Here is a 22,072-nt window from a genome sequence, read left to right on the forward strand (position 1 = left end):
ACAAAGACTTTGTGTATTGGACGTCGTTTTTCAAGGGTGTGACAGTTAATTGCTATCTGAGGGGTCATCCTTACTAGCACACTTCTGTTCTGGCAAAAGATTACATGCTTTGAGTAATTCTTTCAGTACAAAAAAAAAAAAGCATTTTATTGAAAATTTCTAAGAGAACCCAAGAGCAAAAAGCCTACATAAATCCATACAAAACAGCATTGCAAGTAAAAACTAGAAGACAAAAAAAAAAAGGTAGTTCTTGCAGTCGATTAAAGCAAAAAATTCAAGAGCCACATCCTGTTCTCACATCTTTCATGGCATAACTTTTGTTCTGGAAATGATTTCATTGACAAAGCTGTTGTTCTTTGCCCACACATCGGCTCTCAGCTGCTTCAGCTTGGTTTTGATGTCTTCTTCTGACATATCCGTCAGGGGCAGCGCTTTCACTTGACACAGAAAATCCTGAATGATCTTTTCTCCTTCCTAAAACAGAGTGAGGGGAAGGGATGGGGGAAAGAAGACAGAAAGAATGGTTACACTGCAAGCAGGAGATTTCCAAACTGCACCAAAGATACAAAGTCCTATTCAGCATCCGTAGCTTTTCAGAGACAAAACCCTATTATTTTTGCACTTGCTATTGTGTATAATGCAGTTATACTGTTTTTGGGGTTCTTTCCCCATTCAATCCATGAGCAAAAACTATGAGTTGCTCGACAGAGACTAATTTTAACACCGAGAGCTCCTATGCATGTTTCACATTTAATTCCATCATGTAACCAGGTCAGAAAAAGATTGCTAGAGCAGTAATTGCTTGGGAAGGGCCATGTTACTTTTTGGATGAACTGTAAACCTGAATCAACATTCCCATATGCAAAAAGATAGAGCAAACAGTTACCAAGCAACTGGAGAGCGGCTGTCACCACTGAGAAGAGATGATAATTAAGCTTCATGCATATGCTTTTACACAAATAGGCAAAGTACAACTTCTAAACAATTTGAATAGTGAGAACAAACATGTCAATGGACAACGTTCAGGATGCCTGTATCAGAAACAATTTGGCCAGAACACAGATTTCTGCTTAGTCCTCTGTATTGTCTATGGTAATACTCTACTACAAAGCATCTGTACTTTGATTTTAATATTTAGAACTGATGCAGAGTGCTTTCAGTGCAGGAGTCTCCAAAGCACTTGGAAATATAATAGCAGGGCTGTCTCTTTGAACATGATGTGAATAAAGGCAGACAAATTGCCTGGAAAAGACCTCTAACGCTTTGTGCCTCGAGAGTTTATGATCTATTATTTACTATCAAATATATTATGAGCTATTAAAGAATAAAACATGGCACTGTATTTGTCAGAGCATTTGCCACATCTGCTTAATTTATAAGCAATTTTAAATCATGCAGCCAGATCCAAATGAACTGGAAAATACTTCACCGTGACACCTAACAAGTTGGTATATTGGTCATAGTGCTGCTGATGCAGCTGGAGGGGAACTTCCTAATACCAACGGGAAGGACAAACCAGAGATCACTCACCAGTAACATGAGATTCTTACTGAGGCAAGAACACATGCATGGACCACCAAAACTGAGAATAAAGAAGCAGCCTCTGCCTAAAGCAAAGTGTTTTTGAGTGTAGAAAGTGCTTTGGATGTGGATTAACGCTTCAAGGCTTCCACATAATGGGGCAAGGTTGCAACTGTTGTATAAAAGTGATAAACGAGTTACAAAGCCACCAAGTTCTCAGGCCAGAACTGAGATCTGTGGATTTGTAAGTTTATGTTAAGAAAGGCACAGAGAGCCTCTCGGGAAAAGGCAAAGCAAGAAGTAAGACAGCACGTGCTGCTTTGGGGAAATCTGAGTCCTGATGCTATTTCATCCAAGCTTCCCCATGTAAACAAATGGGAAAAAAAATGCTGTTAGTAAACCTCTCTTTCTCTGCAGCGTTTCTTGGCTGCTGGCTCTCCTTCAGATTCCTTGGGCCTGCCAATGTCTTGAAACTCCTCCAGCTCCAGTGCTTTCTCTCTTGCACTTTCTATCACATGCTTTGGGAAAGCTGCCAGTTCTGCTACGTGTATTCCAAAACTCTGGTCACAAACACCTGGGAGGAGAGAAAAACAACCTGTAAAGAGTTCTCAAGAGACAACTGGCCTACACAGAGATTACACAAACTAATATGTAACGATTCTCTGTTCTGAAGGAGAATGTGTGTGATGTGCGGTTTGGTTTTCACACCATTTTGTTTTGGTCTGGTTTTGGGCTATATATGATATGATAACACAGATTAAGAACATGCTTCATTAAATTAAGCTCTCTTAAAACAGTCATTGCAGAGCTACCAAAGTCCTTTGAGGAGAAATGGGAACATGCTCTCCAAGCAGAAAGAATTTCCCTCTCGCACATGAATGAAACTGAACAATATATATATATATATATAAAATAAATATATATTTTTAAATTACAGTGCATCAGCACAACCTGTGTAAAATAATCAACTGCACCATTTATTAAAAGATATCAGAAGTGCATTTAGACCCATATATAAAAAACACTCTGGTGCATTCTCAATCCTCCTCCTCCTCCTCTGCGTCAGTACTGCGCAGCTTCCAGGAAGAGTTTAATTATATCAGACCCTTTCATCTCTAAGTTTACACTTACTTCAATTAATACCCTGTTCGTAACACTGGGTTGAGAATGGAAATTCTCACGCTTGCTCAGAATATGTCAGTTATACACGGTTACATAAAACCATTTTCACTTCAACATCAAAAGCCCCCTGGTACAATCTGCCAGCTCCATTCATTTACATCACTTTCGCTTTAATTGGCCACCCACAAATATTACTCTGTCCTTTTAGTTCTGGTCTCCAGCAAGAAGTTATAATAAATCAATTACACATTTTAAATTACAATTAATCATTGGTTAAATATTGGATAATTGAAGAAAAGGCAAAGAAAAAGCACAAAGCTAAACTCAGAGCCTTAGACAAAAGGCATCCAAATTCAGATCAGGTGTTATGAAATCTTCATCTTCAAATATCACATTTAATCTGATTGAGGTTTCAGTAGATATTATGCTCAATAGCACATCCAAAAAATTGGACTAATGGAAAAAAACAACACTTCAAGCTCAAAGAAAAGACATGAAGGACTAAAACTGGGAAAACTGTACAAAGAAAAGTATTAAACAAGGCTTTCACCAATGGGAAGGCGTGAATTGATACAGGTTTAAAAAAGGAGGAGGGCACTGAAGAGCCACCAACTCAAGACAGACCAGGAACAAAGTCTGGATCTTGCCTAGAAAATTGCATGTATAGAAAGGAGAACAGAGGCCACTTAAGATCTTGAAAGAGAGAGCTCACAAGGAGAGAGTTAAGAGAAAGAAGACGGCAGCAAGATCTGAGATTCTCTGCTGAGCTCAAGACAGCAGCGCTTCTGGTTGTTCATTTACTGCTCTTGCTCTCTTAGCTTCAGAGAGCAGGGTCTGAAACCTAACTGCAAAACTATAGTAAGAGGTGAGTGTAAAATTAGCAGCAGTTCACAAGTAATCCAAGGGCAAGTATTATTGCATGGATTCAAAAGCAGAAAGAAGCTACTTGTTATTGTATTATAACGCCATTACCTGAAAACTGAAGCATGCAACTTTTCTAGTATCAAACTACTGCATTGAGCCATGACTTTCTTCAATAACTAACTATGATGAAACAGACATTACTGAAAAACTGCCAGCAGAGAAAAGTTGTGTTCATTTCCTTCTAGAAAAAAGAGAACATTCAAGGATAATGAAACCCTTTCTGTACGTCTTACAAAAAATAACTCGATTTCAGAAGAAATCTAGGAAAACAGAAAGGAACATTTTGGAGCCCTTCTTTCTGCCCTTGAGAAAGAGCAATTATGAAAGCATCAATTTGAGTGTGAGAAAGAACACAGAAAACTTAACGAGTAATCATTGCCGTTACCAGCTGTGTCCTAAGATGGGACAGAGCCCCTGCCATGCACATTATCTATCCATAAAGAGCACGTCGGCATGTCTACTATAAAACCTACACTTGGAGTATTACACATGAAATAACTTTTCACATTCCTTTCCACCAATATTTCTTCCTCCCTCTCTCAGGGAAGAATGAAGTTCACCGTTTTCACTATTTATAAAGTCTTACCTGCCTTGACACGGTACAGCATTGTCAGTGTGTCGTCACTGGTTAGAGCAGTGACATGTAGGTTATTTACTGTTGGAACTTGATCGGCAAGAGCTGTCAGTTCATGAAAATGCGTAGCAAACATACAGAAAGCACAGATTTTGCTAGCAATGTATTCTGAAATAGCCCACGCCAAGCCAAAGCCATCGTAGGTCGAAGTTCCTCTTCCTAGCTCATCAATGATTACCAAAGAGTTTTCAGATGCTGTCCTAAAACAGAAAAGAATGAAGTTTGAGCAAAGCATAAACTCCAGATACCAGATTACCACAAATCATACTGCAGAAGCACAACATCATGTACAAGACAACAACTGTCTACATGACGGCACATGAATAAAGTACACATACTGTCACAAAATGTTCCAAATTAGAGCTTCTTTGGCCCATTTAGACTTTGGCCTCCTGGTAGCAGCTGTGTCTGAATGCTGAAATAAATAATAGGCTACTTCAAGAGCTTACAGTCCTGCTGGAACGGACTCGAGACCCCAGATCCTACATAAGACAAAATCTTACCAACGTAAGATACAACATTCCCTGAGCGCATCCTTTCCAATTGACCCCCAATCAATGAAATTAAAGAAGCTGAGGACTTACCTAAGGATTGAAGCAGTTTCCAACATTTCAGCCATGAAAGTTGACACACCTTTCAGCTGACTGTCTCCAGCTCCTACACGAGCCAGGATACAATCCACAATGGTTATTTCAGCAGAGTCACACGGCACAAAACACCCAATTTGGGCCATAAGAACAATGACTCCTGTCTGCCGGATGTATGTTGACTTTCCCCCCATGTTGGGGCCTGCAAAAGAAATTTTGCAAAGGAACTTAAAGCCGTTATCTTTAACCATTCAACGCTCCTTTTAAAGGAGAACAGGTGTTTAAACTGGAAAAAAATAAAAACACAGCATATAAACTTACTCTTTTGTCAGGACAAAGACTTGTCTAACAGGTGAAGCTCAGAGGGCCACTACTACTAAGGGTTACTGTTTTGATGGGCATTCCTTTTTTTTTTTTGGAAGAAGGGAGGAATGAAGGGCTTCATAAGCTTTGTGAGATTTCAGAAGTGTGAGTAGTCATCTAAAATGCACATTCATACCTAGAACTAACAAGCTTTAATCGTAAAGTCATCAGTATTGCTGCTTAAGAAGATAAATAATTTGCTTTTACTTCAAAAAACAATCACTATTTGTCCACAAAAACGAAGTAGTTTACTTAACAGACTGGGTTCAAGCTTCCCGGTGATTTAAATTACAATCTAAATGGATTCTGAATCATCAAAAACATGTATTATGCAATTAGAGCTTAACTGAAGCACAAAGGAAACAAAAAGTGCTCTCCAAACAAACTGATCATTAAAACCAATTTTACGCTTTCATAACCAGAAAAACAAGAGTGCTGCCACGCATTTATTCACATTCTTAGTTTCTCTTTTTGATCATTTTAGAAGTGTTCATTAATCACTCTCTAATTTCAGATCATTGCTACTCAGAATGTGGTAAGCATATCTGAGTGGAAATTAAAGTTCAATTAAACATATAAACACTAAAAAGGTTTTCCTGTATAGTAAAATTCTCTTAATTTCACCAGAGATTAGGAAAAAAAAAAAAAAAAAGCACGGTCATTAAAACACACTTTGCATTGTAAATTGACTCACACTGAACAAAGAAAACATTAACAAAGTGGGTGTTTAAAATCTTGCCTACAGCAGATGCCTACACAGCTAAAATACGATTGATGCCTCATGGAATTTTCCAATTCACCTCAGGAAGGTTAGGTTCCCCAGCTCCTGAGGCTGTCTGGCTTGCTAAGGGACTTTCAGTAAAGCAAATAGATGCATTAAGGATGACTTTTCTTACTTCCTAATATCCCAGCAGCCTCCCTTCCCTTTTGTTTTAAAAGGCATCATCATTGGAAATACTTGAAACATTTAAAACCAAAGTATTACGTGAAAAAGGTAACAAACATTTACCAGTAATGATGTGGAACATCTGCTTGCCCTTCTCAAATGTAACATCATTGGGGATGAAGGCCACCTCATCTTGCACTTCGATGCAGGGATGCCTGGCACCTTTCAGCACAATCCTTCCTTGCCCCTTTTCCAGAATGACAGGACGAACATACGGCACTGGTGCTCCATTTGACACATGAGCAAAACTGACAATTGCATCTAACTGAGCTATTACATCATTCATGGTCTGTATTGGCTCTGCATAACCTGTTTGTGATTACAGAGAGACAAATTCAGCACAGTTAGAAATGTGAAAGAGGTGATATACAAACTTAACTTTACCCACAAGCACCACTTGAAGACTTGAAGACCATGACACATACACAAAAAAAGTCTTTTGCAATATACTTGGGAGTTCTATATTGTGATAGGTCAAAGATTTCCACAGTAACTTAATACAATGAAACATATTTACATTCATCTTAAGAAGTGCTTTCCTATCTTTAATACATTTGGCCTTTGATTCATACTAATTAGTGCTTTCACTTTCCACTTCTCCTTTCAAAGCCCTAAGACCGGTTCTGCTGGAACTTGTGCCTTTGGGAGAGAAAGTATTTACAGAATCCTCCTGACTGACATTGCCTGGCGCGTCTCCTCCTTTTGGTAAAGGATGGCAAAGAATACCCGATAGGGAGGTAATCTTAGAACAAAATACAGGAACATTAATTTGGAAAACAATAGCTGTTTATTGTGCCATGTAATCAATGAGTAACCTGATCTTTTGTGGCATAATATTCTTTCTTCAGCATCCTGCACAGCCCCAAGGTTCCTCAGTTCCTTGTTTTTTTCTGCCTTCTACTCAGCTTGCTATTAGGGTGGGGATGCCCACAGTCGAGGAGGCAAGAGGAAGACAGATGAGGCCTCTATGGACTTATTTCTGTCCCTATTATGGGAGAAGTATTTGCACGTGTCCCATCTCTGCTTATCTGTCGCAATTCTAGGGAAAGGTCTGACCATAAGACAACATATTTCATACCTTCAACCACAGACTAAAGCCTTAAACCCATTTTCCTCACATTCTCTAAGGAAGGTTAAGGTCTTTCTCTGCATAAGGGCTTACAGAGTAATAGCAAGACCTCCCAGCATTCCAGACTGCCATGCGTATCAACACTGATGTATTCACCTGAAGCAATGTTAATAATTTCCTTAACAATTGCATCCTGCGCCTCTTCATACTCTTCTCTGCTCTTTATGTAATCCTCATTGATGGCACTCAGCTTGCTGTGAACAAAACGGCAACATTTAGAGGTTGTGATGCACTCTGTTGTCCGGCCTCCTAGCAAGAAACTCTAATGGTAACTCCAGCAGCAACTGTTTCATAGCTTCATAGAATAGAATCACTGAATGCCCTGGGTTGAAGGGACCCACAGCGATCACTGAATCCAGCCCAGGGCTCCACACAGCACCACCCAAACCCTATGGCTGACAGTGATGTCCAGACTCTCCCATAGCTTACAGAACCTCAGAACACAAGTCCAATACTTATGACCAACAGAGATTACAGCATAATTTGGAACAGATGATTACCAAGAAAACTGCTGGATGTCATGTTTGGTGATAAACACAAATAGCTCTTCTCAGCTGAAATAAAACACTCACACTGAATGCAATTACACGGGTAGGTGCAGCTAAAACTGATAAATTAGCCCAAGTCAGATGAACAAAAATAGCTAACAGTTGGCAAAGAAAATGGGGAAGGCAGGCATGTGCTTTTAACAGAAACTGCATGACTTCTCTGTCTCGCTCAATATACCAATCTGTGAGCCAACTAAAAAGGTGAAAATTCAGCCATTCAAGATGTACAAAAAACTGCTTATTGGAAGAACTAGACAGAGTAATAACTGCTGCTTTCACAACAGGGTGGAAAGGTGACCAGCATTACCTCGTACCTGTTTGTGAATTTCACACCATTCTTCTGTGTATCAGTTATCTTGTATTTTGAATTGTTCCTCAGAACCTTTTCCTCCTTGCAAGTAATTCGAAAGTGGTGTCCAAGCTGTGAATTTGACTCCAGTTTGATACTTTTACCAGCTTCCAAACCTTTCAGATGAAAAGAAAAAAACCCAATCAAATACCATCATCACTTGGTCTCAAAATAATAAAATAATTAAAAGGAAGTAAGAAATAAAGGTACTTCCATCCCCTACCAAGCTCTTTAGCTGCGCTCTTTAACAAGGCCTGCATGTTTTCTTCCAGCTCATTCATCTTCTCTCGCAGTTCCGTCAGGTTGGGGTCGAAAGAAGCCTTAACAAGGAACTCATGATTCTCCACCTAGAGGGAAAAACAACAAACAACTTGTACAAATGAGGCAGTAATAAAAAGCATAATCTCCCTCACTGCCTGCTTTCTCTGTGCATTTCACTCAGCCTCCTGTTTCGGTTGTGGCTTTGTTGCATGCCAACATACTGCAGTGATGTTCTCCTGCTGTTTAACCAGATATGTGGCCACCACACATGTATGTGATTTTAGAGATCCCTCTTGAATCTTGCAGACATTGTGAAAGCAGCATAAACAAATTCATCCCATGTTATGGCCCTGTTGATAGGGCTGTTATTTGATATTTCTGCAAAAAGAACAGATATGAATATTTATGACAGAACGCACGGTGGAACATTCCTGCTTTTATAGGGCAGATCCTGGTTCTGAAACAGAAAGAACAGGCTGAAAATGCCAAGAATGCCAAGTCTTGTCATGACAGGTCAGACTAATAACCCAGAACTGATGACAGTTTGATGCCTGGATATGTTCATTATGTGAAATAAGTAAATCTCGGTTCCAAGTGTTTCTCGATTTAATGAGGTGACAGTCAATGATCTGCAGACTCCGGTGCTATGCTGAGCTAGCTACCTAATTTGATAAGCAAGTCCTTCTGTAAAGGGCCATGCTCTTAAGACTGAAATCAAAATGCTGTGTAACGAAAGCAACAACAAATCCTGACATTGTCCCAACTTGACGTGAAGGCTGGAGCTGATCATTTCCAACAGCCCCTTACGGATCTAAGAAATGCAGTAGTGGAAGTGATGGCTTCTCAACCCCGTATTTTTTTTTTTTTTAAACAGCCAGGTAAATGAATAACCACATCCCACACTTTCTGAACTCAGATGTTTCTTTTTATATTAGAATGCTTACCCTGAATAGATTACTGGCATAATTTAGTTGCTATGACAACTTGTCCTTCAATCACACTCAGAACAGAGCTCAGCGCTTTGTATGAATACCCGAAACATCTAAGAGGAACCGAAAGCCAAACGTTCAAGTTTGTAGATTCCTACACAGAAGGTTCACTCTTCACAAAACCAATGTCCATTTACCTGTAGCCACGTTAATTGATCCCAGTATCTTGAAGGAAAAATAACCACAAATTCAACAAGGGGTCCGACGGGACTTGGTTAAAAATAACTGACTCTCTAACCTATGTAGAAGAACGATGAAATATCTTTTAAGCCCAAGTTGAAAAGAAATGGGAAGAGCTGGGTGAATGCTGAAACAACTGCTTGTTCGAAAGAATACAGACTTCCAGGGCACACAAACGGCATCAACAGATGGTCTGTAACTAGTAGATAGCTATAAGTGTCTTCATTAGCATACATCATCAATTACAGCCACTCGTCAGTCAAGCAGCCTTAAGGAGTATCAAACACAGCTGATGAACGCATACGAAGCACAAAGAAAAAAAAAGGGCACTTCTTTCACTTGGTGAAAAAAAATGAACGCTTCTTAAGGTCGGTGTAGTTCTCCTGAAGTACAACAAATGGCTGTGCCTGCCCTTGGCATGCGGTCAGGTAGAGCTCATCCTTCCACAGTCAGCTGAGATTGACATTTATGACAATCCTAAAAGCAATCCCAGGTTTTACCAAAATGACTGAAGCATCTTGTCAGCAACAAACATCAAGCAAGTGTCTGAGCAAGCACGGGAAATAGAGACACTAGAAAAGCATGAGTGCATCACTCCAATTCTCCAACAAATACATCAGACAAAGATGATAAACTGCACCAAAAACTTGGACACTCTTTCAGTAACCACTAACAAGTGTTCAGTGCTATACAACAACAAAGCATTTATCTGTACCTAGCCCTCCTTTCTGGTGGAGATTAAGGAGTAGTAAATCTCCTTTCTGTGGCCAGCTTCTCTCTGGAACAGAAGCCAGTTTTGCTTGCAGAATTAGTTCTACCTGCAGTAACGTTTTATAAGTTGGTACAGATGAGAGGATTAATTAATTTTAGTTGCTTTTTCTCTAGTAAGAAACTTCTTCACACTGCCAAGTAAGCTTCACCTTTGTATCAAGGTCAGTCGTTTTCCAAACTAACCGTTAGTTATGAAGACTCTCTCACTAAACAGAAGTATATCTCCTGAACTCAACAAAGCAGAGAAATATGTAAGAAGCACACCCTGGCTACATCCTGGATTTGAGACATCACAGTAACACTGAAATTATGAGACAAAAAGCAAAAGAAGTGGCCAAGTAACTTCCCCACTTGTAACACTGATGAGGTTTTTGAAAACAAGCTTCAGGTCCACAGCACCCATGTAACCAAAGCACTTTTTCATTGGCTACGTAATTAAGACATCCAACTGTTTATTTATTTGTCCAACTGATTAATATGACTCCTCGTACGTGCCGTGACTAATCTAACAACTTATACAGACGATCAATTAATTTAGTGAGTGTGGAGCACATTCTGAAGATCAGTAAGAAATTTTAATAGCAAAGTAAACCTGCTCACCCATGGCAGCTCATACCTTATCCATATCCAATGTTGTTTCTATCATCTCCAGAAATTTTGAGAAGTCGGAGTGGATATCATTAAGAGGTGTTATAAACACTGCCAACAACAACATCTGGTGAGCTCCTGTTAAGAACAAGAAAAAACATTCACAATATTTCACAGCTTCACCAGAATTCATCTACCCAAGATAAACAGCACAGCTATAGAACACTTTAAACTTAAAACATTCGTACAGTTAGCTAGGCAGCAATATGGAAATCAACACTTCTACTGAGGGGGAACAAGAAAAGCAGAATGACTTCAGTTTGTCATTTTGATTGTAAAAAAGGTCTTATGAAAAGAACATGGTGCAAAGGAGAATATAGCTTTACTGAAAGTGGACTGTGCCTGCGTACCATAAAGTCTGTCTTTGAGACAAAAAGAAATCCACAGACCTCGTCTGGACTTCTCAGTAGTGTTGTCACACAAGATGCTAAGGTACAAGATTCATGATTACTACAGCGATTAACAGGCAGATAAAGAGGACACCCATGACTTGCAAAAGATGAATGAGCTGGAAAGACATTAGCAGCACTGTTCCTCCGGGGCTTGTACAGGCATTAATCTTTTGAAGATGTGAACATTAATGATATTAACATACAAACAAAAGGAAGTTGCTTATGAAATTCACTAATATATACAGCGTGGAAGATAACAGAGGAAACTGGAGAAAATAAACAAAGAATGTAACTAAATGTCCTTGAAAACTGAGCTAACAGAGGTGAAGTAAAGTTTACAAGCAAGTCTCAGTGTAATTACAGACAGAAAAGTGCTCAGAATACAACGGTACAACAGTCAAGGAATGATCAGCATTACAATGCATAATAAAAAAATACATATTTCCCAAAGCAATCAGGAGGTATTCATAAGATACTGTATGTAACACGGTAAAACTCCATCCAGAACACAGCACACAAGTCCTACATCCTGCATATTTGCAGGCTTAAAATTGAGTGCCAGTCTGAAATGAGAAGGAAGATGCATTGGCAGCTTCTTAAAGATAGACATCTAAGTACCTAGATTTTATGCCCAGCAATCTGAGTAATGAACAAGGCTTCCTTTTGCCAGCAATAGCAAAACGATTTGATGACTCAGTGTCCTTTCCTGTCTATTGCAGGTTTCTTCTGTCTAAAAAATAAAAGATGGTCTTCACTCAGTACCCCACACCATCATCCATTAAAACAAACATCTCAACAAAGCAATGCTTCATACTGGGCGAAAGGCAATCATTGCCAATCTCTCTGTGGTGCAGCTGCAGATGTATAGCTAAAATAAAAAGGAGGCATTCCACCTATTTGAAATTACTGAGATATACCAGTGGTGAACGCCCTACTAAGGCACACAGAACCTCTTGCAGTCCTGGAATTCATGCATACAGTGAGCTTAGTGGTTTCCTCTCAAAGCCTGTAAAATTTGACTGTTTTCATACCTCAGTGTTAAGACAAAGAAACTCTACTGATCCAAATGACACCTAACAGAAAGAGTCAAAGACAGGAAGAGAGCATTTTAAAATGCTGATGATGGAAATCCAGGAGCTCCAAGGCAAAAACCAAGCAGTCTGTATGAAAAAGCCCAAGGGAGAACACAACTAAGCCAACTCAGTGCAGCACAGCCCCTGTATCAAAGTACATATATACTTTATGTATCTATCAGTTCTTTCACAGCTTTAAGATTTTTAACTGCTTTTGGAAGTAACAGGCAGTACCCAAAAATACCTTTAGTTTCTGATGTGTTTTTTTAGAAGATTCATAATTTGAAGTCAGAAACCTACAGTACAGAAAAGCGTGAGGTACTGGATAACCTCACTCGATATCTGCTCAAATACACTAAAGGAAGTATCTGTAACCATACTACTTCAAGAACTCCTCATCTTTAAGGTTTCGCTGCTTGATTTACACAAAGGCATTGCCAACTTAGTGGCCTTCTATTAAAATATGAACGCTGGTAGGCTAGGACGGCTGTTGCTGTATTGAATCACATTCCTCTTTCCATCTTATTTTGCATTTTCTTGGCGACATCCAGAAAAGAAAATAGTAATCGATGTATTTTCTATGCTCTTCAAATGATACCACTGATGCTTAAACAATACAAAAACATATTTTAATTACAACTTAAAGTACATTTGAGAACTGAGTCTTCAAAAAAAACATCGTATTGTCTGACGAGTCACCTTAACTGCAATATACACGTGCACATGATTGGTTAAGAATTCTTAGAGAAAAGCCACTGTCAAAGACTACAGGACCCAACACTCAACAGTCTCTTTTGTTTTTAAGTACCTGACTGGTATTTTTCCAGCACAGTTCTAGTTTGAATGCCTTAAGCTTTACTCCTGCAATGGAAGTACACAGGAAAAAACATAATCTTTGGAAATCTACATGCTATTCCTTGGCGGTCTCAGTGTGTTATAAAACACTGAAAACAGCTTTACCTTCATGTTTTTCTAGCGCTCGTACAACGTTAGGCAGTTGGTTAATAGCTTGATACATTCGGTAACAGTCCTGTAAGGTTGCTGCTTGTCTCTGAAATTTCTTTGCCAGCCGGTTAAGATCTGGGAAGCGGCGTAAAAGATCCTCTTGAAGACACTGACGCAGTTCAGTATCTCCCACAAAGGCTTCAACCAAATTCAACCTAAGTGAGATTGAACGAGATGTAAGGGTCAGCATCACATGGCATGCAATTCTTTTACATCAGCAATTAGAAAGCTTATAAGCAAGTTTCTATCCATCTTTTTAGCATGGGTATATCCATTGTGCACATTCTGGATGAAAGAACAAATAAAACCAGAACAAGGTGTAAGCTGAGAAAGCAGGGATATTAGAAACCCAAAGATAGTGGGTATCTAATGAACAGCACTGAAGTGAAACCATTTCTAACTGCCAACACGTGTTTAGCAGGTATTTCAAAGCTCAGAATGTACTTGGAGATTAATCTTCCCTTGCATCATAAAAGCCAGTGATTAAAATCTCAATCTCTGCTCTATCCAACCACCTGGACTATATTTTGGTTTTCATGAGCTCACCTTTTTTGCCTTTTTTTATTCACTTGTGCTTTTTTACATCATACTACACAAACAAATCTCTTTCATCCCACAATTCTTTCAGCTTGTTCAACACCCTCCTGCAAAAGAACCTGTCAAAGGCATTTTGAAATACCTAATTTATTCACTTCTTTTTGCCTCTGTCCACTACAGTGACAGGTTCAAAGAGTTCAGATCCGCATGACACCATTTTCCTCTACCAAAGCTATGCTAATTAGACTTAACATCTCATGACCTTCCTCACACTGTTCTGTTTTTCCCTCCTCTATATGCCAGCCATATGCAGAATGTTGACAGGCTTATGTTCATTTTGCAGAGCAGGTTCCCATGCAGTAGGAATACATACAAGGCTGCTGAAAAGCAAAAGCTATGTTAAGGTTACACAAGCCACATCTAATGATCACAAGTAATAAAGAAATCGAGGGAAAAGGTAACTTTTGTTTTTGGGTTTGTTTTTTTTTTTTTGTAATACAAAGTTTATGGCTGAGTGAACAAAGGAAACGTGGAAAGAAATCAAGACAAAATCCAGCGAAGAGTTGCAAATAAACAACAGATGACAATACTGGGTAACTTGTTTCTCCCACGTAGCTGGGAGAGGGGGAAAAAAGCTAAAAGGAAAGAGAGAGAAGTGGGGGGAACAAGGTAGAACTTTCCATCACAGACCAAACGAAGTGCAGCCAAGATAACAGAAACAATTATAACTATGGAAACTGCACCAGGGCATGGGTGAAATCCCTGTTTCAAGACAGTTCGCTGTTCAAATGTGCAAACTGAAAGTCTCGGGTGATGTAACTCAAAGCCAATACCGGTAGTACATACAGCAACAAGAACACTTCTAGCAGTGCTCAGAATAAGGACAGGGTGGTTTTTATCAGTCCATGAGACTTGGATCCATACTTGAATCAGTAAGATAGCACCACTGCAGGGCAGTAATTCAAAATCCCACGTTCTGTCAGACATTTTCATGGGAAATAACTAAACTAACACAAGGAAAAAAATATGTTAATAATGAAATCAAATGAGAAATGTATTATTTTATGGGAGAAGCTCAACTATTACTTTTAAGAACATTTTAAAGGTATGAACTCCTCTTCCCCAGCCACGGAACAGTAGAGCCTTCTAAAAAGCTCACACTCTCCACTTGTTAAGTCTTCCTATGACTGCAGAATAAGATCAGCTTTCCTGTTTAAGCATTCAAGCTAACTATAGTCAATTTTATCACTGAAATGCCACTTAGAAAAGATGGATATTAAGGATATTCGGGGACACACTGAAAGAATCCAGCAGAGGGCCACCAAGACCATCAGGGAGCAGGAGTTCCTCTCCTGTAAGGAGAAGCTGAGAAAGCTGAGGCTGTTCAACCTGGAGGAGGCTGGGGAGGAACCATCCATGTCTATAAAACCTGAAGGAAAGGTACAAAGACAACAGAGCCAGGCTCTGCTCAGCAGCGCCTCGTGCCAGGACAAGTAGCAATGGGCACAAACTGGAACACAGGAGGTTCTGTCTAAGCATCAGGATTGTGCTGGGGCGGGGGGTGTTACTGAGTATAGTAACAGATGCACAGAGGTGCTGAAGGGTCTTCACTCTTGGAGGGTGCTCAAATGCAGGTCCTGGGAAACATTACTGGAAAGCCAATGCCATTATGTTATCACAGCTTCTTTCACTCAGAGCATTTATTGTACCATGACAAAAATCAAATCATACTCCTGTCTTACTGTTAGCTCAGGTTCAGCTCTGTCTCTGCAGGCACTAAAGGCACTCCCAATGTTTAGTTAAAGCGTGTTCTAATTGAGTTGTTTAGACAAACCTCCAAGCTGGTCACATTCTCCCCTCCCTTAGCACGGATGCAGGCCACTAATTGAACTGCCTGAAATCAGTTTGCTGCTTTAGACAAGCGCTGACCTGTACTTGCAAAAGTACCAAAGGTACTTTCAAAGATAATCAAAATGACTGAACCAACACAGGCTGCCTGCAGTACTTTGCAGGAATAGCTGTAGGCTAAAAAAGAACACAAAAACAGTGAAAACCTATCACAGACCAACTTAAGTGGGAAAGGAATTCAGGGCCTGTAGCCCCAGCTCTCACTCAAAATGGGGCTGATATCAGTTGCAAGGAATCTTACATTTGTGCTGTGTGCAAACACTAGATATGTTTTATTTTTCTGAATGAAACTATGTGCACATTCAGCATATTTGTTTTCCTCAGTGTTGAACAGGAAGAGTGCTACTGAATGTTCTCCCACATCTCTCAAACTTTCCAGTATACAAAACATACTGAAGTTGCTCTCTGTACTTCACTACAGCACGTTACCCAATGAATCCTATTCAGGACATGATCTGCACTTTCTGTCTCTGAAGCTACCTTTTAATTTCACAGATACGCTAACTCTAAGAAGAGACGGGAGGCTTCATGTGAACAGCCATCTGAACTCGCTGTATGGTGAAAGCAAGGCTGGATTGTGCATACCTGGGAAACCAGCCAGACATGGGTAGCACACCATGCTTTTCAAGACAGACAAGAACCAGAACCCTCTGTTCTCTTTGCTCCAGTTAGAAGCTGCTTCAGGAGGTAAACATTATGTTATCTAAAACATATGCACTACATACATTAATTTGTGATGTCACCATATTGATGTTTAATATGGATTAGTGATGTAACACCCATTTCTCCTTATCCGTAAATACAGTAACACACTGCAGCTTAAAAACTACTGAAAGTTAAATCAATTTAGCTCCAAAAGATGACTTGCACCATCTACAGGTCTTAGCTGGGGGTTACAAGAGTCTGACTTATGAAATGAACTGTCGGGCATCCAACTCTATACTACAGAAACCAAAGTTAAGCAAAGACACTTCCTGGATAACCATAACCACAGGCTTACTCCAATAAAAAGTCATCTAACATCAGTCAGACAGACCTATATAGTTTAGTCTAGTTTAATGAGAGGTGTGCATTAGTGTTAAGTGAAGCACTTTAACACATTCAAGCTAAGAAATAATCGGGAACCCACCTGGATGACAAAAGAACCACTGTTTTTCTTTCTGGACCAGAAGTCTGGGTGTTTTCTTCTCAAACGATCTATATGCTCTAAATTATGGTGTGTTGAAATTATGAATTCTTAAATTCAGAAACAGAAAACCACCCTGTAACCACAAATCTCTCAAAAGGTGTTTGGGCTTGTAAATTCCTCTTATCAGTCCCACTAATGGTTTGTCTTATTATGTTTGCTCCTTTTAATTAAGCATAGCCCTACACTGAACAGCATTAAGATTGGGAGGACAGTACATTAGCAGCTATTGAGCAAAATGCACTGCTGTTATCTGCAGGCATTCAGACTATGTATGGCACAGCAATGCTGCTGAGTAAGCTGAAAGGTACACAACTGTAGTGTCCGTAAGCACAACAGACCAAAACTAACTACATTTCACAAAGCAGAAGCCAGGTAATTTGGTGACTAGGCAAAGTACAGGAGGCCATCAATGAACTCCTTCAAACTCAATAATTGGATCCACCAAACTTTGCCAGCTTCACCGACAGCTTAACGCCACTGAAGTGCTCCCCTCCTCCTTTAAATACAGCTTTTGCTAAATACAGCCAGCATTAACCATACGGAAGTTACATTTTCTGTCCACTACCTCAACTTCATAAAGCAAACATCGTCTTTCTTCCAGACTTGCAAGACTTTTGGTGCATGATAAAGATCAAACAAGACTGTCAAAAACAGTTTAAATTTCCAACGTTTTCTTTGTTATAAGAAAACCACAAATGGAAGTAACTAATTTCCAAATCTTGAAGTCAAGAAAACCATACAATTCATATTGGCATGGATTTTAGGATCCCAAACTGACCAAAGTAGAATATCCTGGGTGTGCTGTAGAGCTTCGTATTAACTGATACTGCTCTCTACTGGTAGGGCTGACACGGGTGACAGGCAGCAGTATGAAACAGCAGGGAAGATGAAGACTGTATGTGGGCCACAATATCTGCACAAGATACGGTAAGACTGCCCTGTCTCAAGCTAAGGGTGACAGCTTCTAGAAATACGAAGAGATCACTACTGCTTACTTTCTTCTTTCACTGGTAAACTGGAAGTGGCATCCAGATACAGTATTAAGAAAGAAAGCAGCGCCTTAGACTATAGCATGAGTCATCTGACCACCAAAACATATTATAGTTCCTCTCTAACAGGTAGTAATTGTGAATTATCTAACAGTGAGCTGTCAGTATGCGTCTCATTGAGCAGAAGACTTTCTGTTTTGTTGAACTACAACGTGTTAGAGCATAGCACGCAAACACCTCCAGCCACCATTGCTAACAAGTGAAAAACTGATTTCTTGGTCGCAGTATTTTGCTTAAGAAAAAGGAACCTTCTGTCAGACAGTTACTAACTTGCATAAAGTCTAGCAAACACGCAACAATTTTACCTTTCTTCAATTCTATTCTTGTCCATAAGCGGCTGCTTGATCCACTGATTAACGAGCCTTTGTCCTTGGGGGGTTCTGCATTTATTTAGTAAACCAGCCAGAGACTGTGTATTATTAGCATTTTCCACAGAACTCTGGAAAGGAAAAGAGTTCAGTTTACTGACTTACACCCACTGACTGGTGCTCAAGTTCACTGCTTAAAAACAGACCCATTTTTTCTGTATGAGACCAAACACCATCAAAGAAGGCACAGTATTAAAGCAGCAACACTCTGCTTCCTGGAACATACCGAGTCATTGGGTAGCATATAAAAAAGCAGAAGCTGACATTAATCAGGACGTGGGGAGCGGTGACTGTTCATCAAGCAGCTAAACAAGCACACTGCAAAACACAGATCAATCCAAGCATGCATTTCTTACCTGGAACAGGTTAAGGGCTTGGACAGCTGCATTATCTAGAACCATATACTGACTAAGATCAAAAGTGGTCAGTTCAAATTGTCCAAAATTAGAGTCATCTGACAGCAACTCTAAAAACTTGATAACGGCTGACAAAGATGAAACAGCAACCTGAATATTGAAAAAAATGAAAAGAAGAACAGCACATATTCTAGTTAGAAATATTACTGAACTGTGGAGCACTCGATAATAAAGAAAATCAATAGAAATACAGCCAGCTAAAGTCTCTGAGCTACGACAATTCAAACAGGGATACAGGAGATCTGTCGCTTTCATTCTAGGGCACTCCGGCTTCTTTCTAGGTAGGTGCAAGAACAACAAACCAGATGCTTGCTTAATCTGATAAACAAAGATGTGAAGAGCACGCCACGCCAACTTGCCAAAGCTCTTATCAGGACATTTCTGGCCCAGGAACAGAAACAAGCTATGGCAGATAGATATCATGGCTCATTTGAGGACATGGTTTCATGGATACAGACAGACGGAGTAAGGATCTAATCTGGCTCACTGTAAGACCTTACACATGTTAATGCCAGCACAAAAGACAGTGAGCATGATTACTGACTTGGTTGGTTGTAACAGACTTCCAACAATTTTAACCTGTTACAAAATCACACTGGGGGAGAATAACTCAGAGGATGCCCACTACAAAGGTACAATGAGAGGTGCCTTAAATTTAAATGTTTTCTCTTAAGTAAATGAACTGTCTGCAGCTGACTTAAGAGAACAAACATGCTCAGCTGATATTCAGGCACTACATATCATATCAGAATAGCTTGGGTTGGAAGGGACCTCAAGGATCATGAAGCTCCAGCCTCCCCATCACAAGCAGGGCCAACAACCTCCACATTTAATACAGACCAGGCTGCCCAGGGCCCCACCTATCCTGGCCTTGAACACCTCCAGGGACGGGGCAATGCACATCATAACTGAGCTGTCAGATGATGTAAATCACAAAAGCATTAGCTTCAACAGCACTCTGTTCTCAAATATGCAAAATAATCAAAGGATTATATTTCAGTCCTCAGGTAGATTGATTATGAATAGGAAGTGCTTCTTGTTAACAGTCAGTTTGTTTACCAGAGTTTACTACTTGAAAGAGATACATGATATCTCACGTTCTTCCAGGACCCTTGGACACGAAGGCTCATGCAGAGCAGAACTGCCCAGGGCTTCAGCAAGAATGCAGTTTAACAGAATGCATACTGTCAGAGGTATGGGAATCCAGCACAGAGCAGGGTCAGGAAGGGTAGAGATCACCTTACAACAGGTGCACACACCACTCTGCTTCTAAAAAAACAGGGGCACACCGAACAGTGCTCTGGGCTCACCTGCTTTTCCATCTCTGGCAACGCTGCAGTGTTCATTTGTTCTCCTTTTCTCGACTTTAACAAGCGACTGAGATCCTGAACAATATCCTTTGTTGTGAAATCTGCCTTCTTTCTGTCCGTAATCAGGATTCCTCCTCTCTGAATGACCTGTTTGCCATAAAATACAGTCACCGATTAACTCTGGTTTCCATTGGGCAGCTGCTCATCGCCTACAAGCACACCCCTGAGAGCTCCTGCCCTTACCTGCCGCAGCTTCCCCATCTCTCCTGCAGTGTCTCCTCCTGGCAGCACACACTCCTTAGGTCCCAGCTGAACCAGCAGGGCTTCAAGGTTTGAGAACTGATCGTTATCTGGGAATTCACAGACGCTCAGTTTCCTCAGCGTAGTGTCCACATACCCTACCCCTATGACTCTTTGTCCATCAGCAGATGACAGCTTCACCCCCACAACCCCGATGGCCATTGACAAGTCATTGCTGGCAAAGAGAACTTCCTCAAACTGGGCAAGATTTCCTGGAGAACCCTACATGCAGGAGAAATGGAGTTTTAAAGAAGGTGTAAACACAGGGTACACTTGTTAAATCTGAACAGAACAAAGACTCACTAAGAACAGACCATTAATATAAAACATACAGCTTTTTAAACCATTAACATTATATGTATCATCTACAGAAACAACTACCTTCGGCTTCTTCAGACCTGCAGCCTATGGGAAGGATGCTGGACGAGCTCCTCCAGCAGCTGAAAAGCACAGCAATATACAACCTACTGCACAATCTACCATTGGACCACCAGAGGCAGTCACTGAAACTTGTTCCAAACCAAGGGATGCAGCAAAGAGTCATTTCTTTATCCCCTTCCCTCTTACTATCATAGGGAAAGGCAGAATGTTGTACCTTGTATGCTAAATACCAGTCGTTCTCTTTGACGGATTTACTCCCTGCTTTATTCTTGTAAACTTCCACTCTGTAATGACGAACCAGCAGCAGATCTCTCACAAAAGATTCAAAGTTCATTTTACTGAGCACAACACTCTCCAGTTTCTGATTTCCTACGGCAAGAAAAGAGAGAGGGTAAGGGGGAACTTGTAAGATGCTTGAATGCGTTCGTTGTGTTTGTTCTCTGTAATCAACCCCCCACCCTAAGGCAGAGTTTACAGCCTTCAATACGTATGTTAGTCTGATACCAAAGATCACATCAAACCCATGAAATGACACAAACCCCAAATGTTTCACTATTAACATTAGGCACGAAGAAAGTTTTCAATCAGAGACGCCAGACAAGGCCATTGTGGAATGTTTTAAAACTGAAGCTTGAACGGCTTCCATCTGTGAACTGAGCACTGAACGTGACACAGAAATGGTGCCCATACATGTCCCTGGTGTGGGAGGTGTTCCAGATCCCAGCCTGGACACTGTCACGTTAAGAACTCTTTCTTCTAATGGAGCAGCCCGTCACTCATACCAAGAAGCACAAAACATATCCCAGTGCCGTTCTCTTTCTATTGCCTCTGCATAAAGTTTCACTCATCACAAACCAGTTCCAATCAAGTTTATTTTGTTAAGCAGAAGCTCTGCAATATCAAGCTACTTGAAACAAATGATAACAGCAGGGTTTGCCTTTCTGACAAAGTCTTACATCTGATGTCTACAAGCTCTACCTCCGCATACCAGAAGATCATTAACAGAAAGGAAAAAGAGGCAGATAGAGAAAATCTTGAGCAATACATAATTAAACGTTATTCCCTGCTGCAGGCCATCGTGAGTCAATCGCCTAAGAATAGACAGTTCACACACGTGGATGTTATCGTTGCTAACCGATGAATCACCTGCACTTGAGCAGCACAGAAACACA

At 40.3% G+C, this 22,072-nt stretch overlaps 1 protein-coding gene and 1 long non-coding RNA gene across 2 annotated transcripts in view; one reads left to right on the top strand and one right to left on the bottom strand.

Annotated features, from left to right (window-relative positions):
* Positions 1-120: 120 nt before the first annotated feature.
* MSH2 (mutS homolog 2) overlaps positions 121-22,072 on the bottom strand; it is a 22,474-nt gene continuing 522 nt past the window's right edge. The window contains exons 2-16 of the mRNA XM_015856944.3: positions 21,115-21,269; positions 20,463-20,741; positions 20,220-20,366; positions 18,850-18,999; positions 18,431-18,564; positions 13,398-13,597; positions 10,941-11,050; positions 8,347-8,470; positions 8,089-8,239; positions 7,323-7,420; positions 6,161-6,406; positions 4,786-4,990; positions 4,154-4,401; positions 1,923-2,095; positions 121-474 (exon numbers count right to left, since the gene is read on the bottom strand). Coding sequence (XP_015712430.2) covers positions 304-474; positions 1,923-2,095; positions 4,154-4,401; positions 4,786-4,990; positions 6,161-6,406; positions 7,323-7,420; positions 8,089-8,239; positions 8,347-8,470; positions 10,941-11,050; positions 13,398-13,597; positions 18,431-18,564; positions 18,850-18,999; positions 20,220-20,366; positions 20,463-20,741; positions 21,115-21,269 — 2,591 coding nt within the window. The 3' untranslated portion in view covers positions 121-303. The remainder of the gene's footprint in view (positions 475-1,922; positions 2,096-4,153; positions 4,402-4,785; positions 4,991-6,160; positions 6,407-7,322; positions 7,421-8,088; positions 8,240-8,346; positions 8,471-10,940; positions 11,051-13,397; positions 13,598-18,430; positions 18,565-18,849; positions 19,000-20,219; positions 20,367-20,462; positions 20,742-21,114; positions 21,270-22,072) is intronic.
* LOC146761282 (uncharacterized) overlaps positions 16,438-22,072 on the top strand; it is a 17,637-nt gene continuing 12,002 nt past the window's right edge. Inside the window, exons 1-2 of the long non-coding RNA XR_014944462.1 lie at positions 16,438-16,574; positions 17,920-18,003. This is a non-coding gene — a long non-coding RNA (uncharacterized LOC146761282). The remainder of the gene's footprint in view (positions 16,575-17,919; positions 18,004-22,072) is intronic.

This window comes from Coturnix japonica, chromosome 3 (genome assembly GCF_054131305.1).
Source record: "Coturnix japonica strain WE chromosome 3, WE-NBRP24, whole genome shotgun sequence".
NCBI classification, from domain to species: domain Eukaryota; kingdom Metazoa; phylum Chordata; class Aves; order Galliformes; family Phasianidae; genus Coturnix; species Coturnix japonica.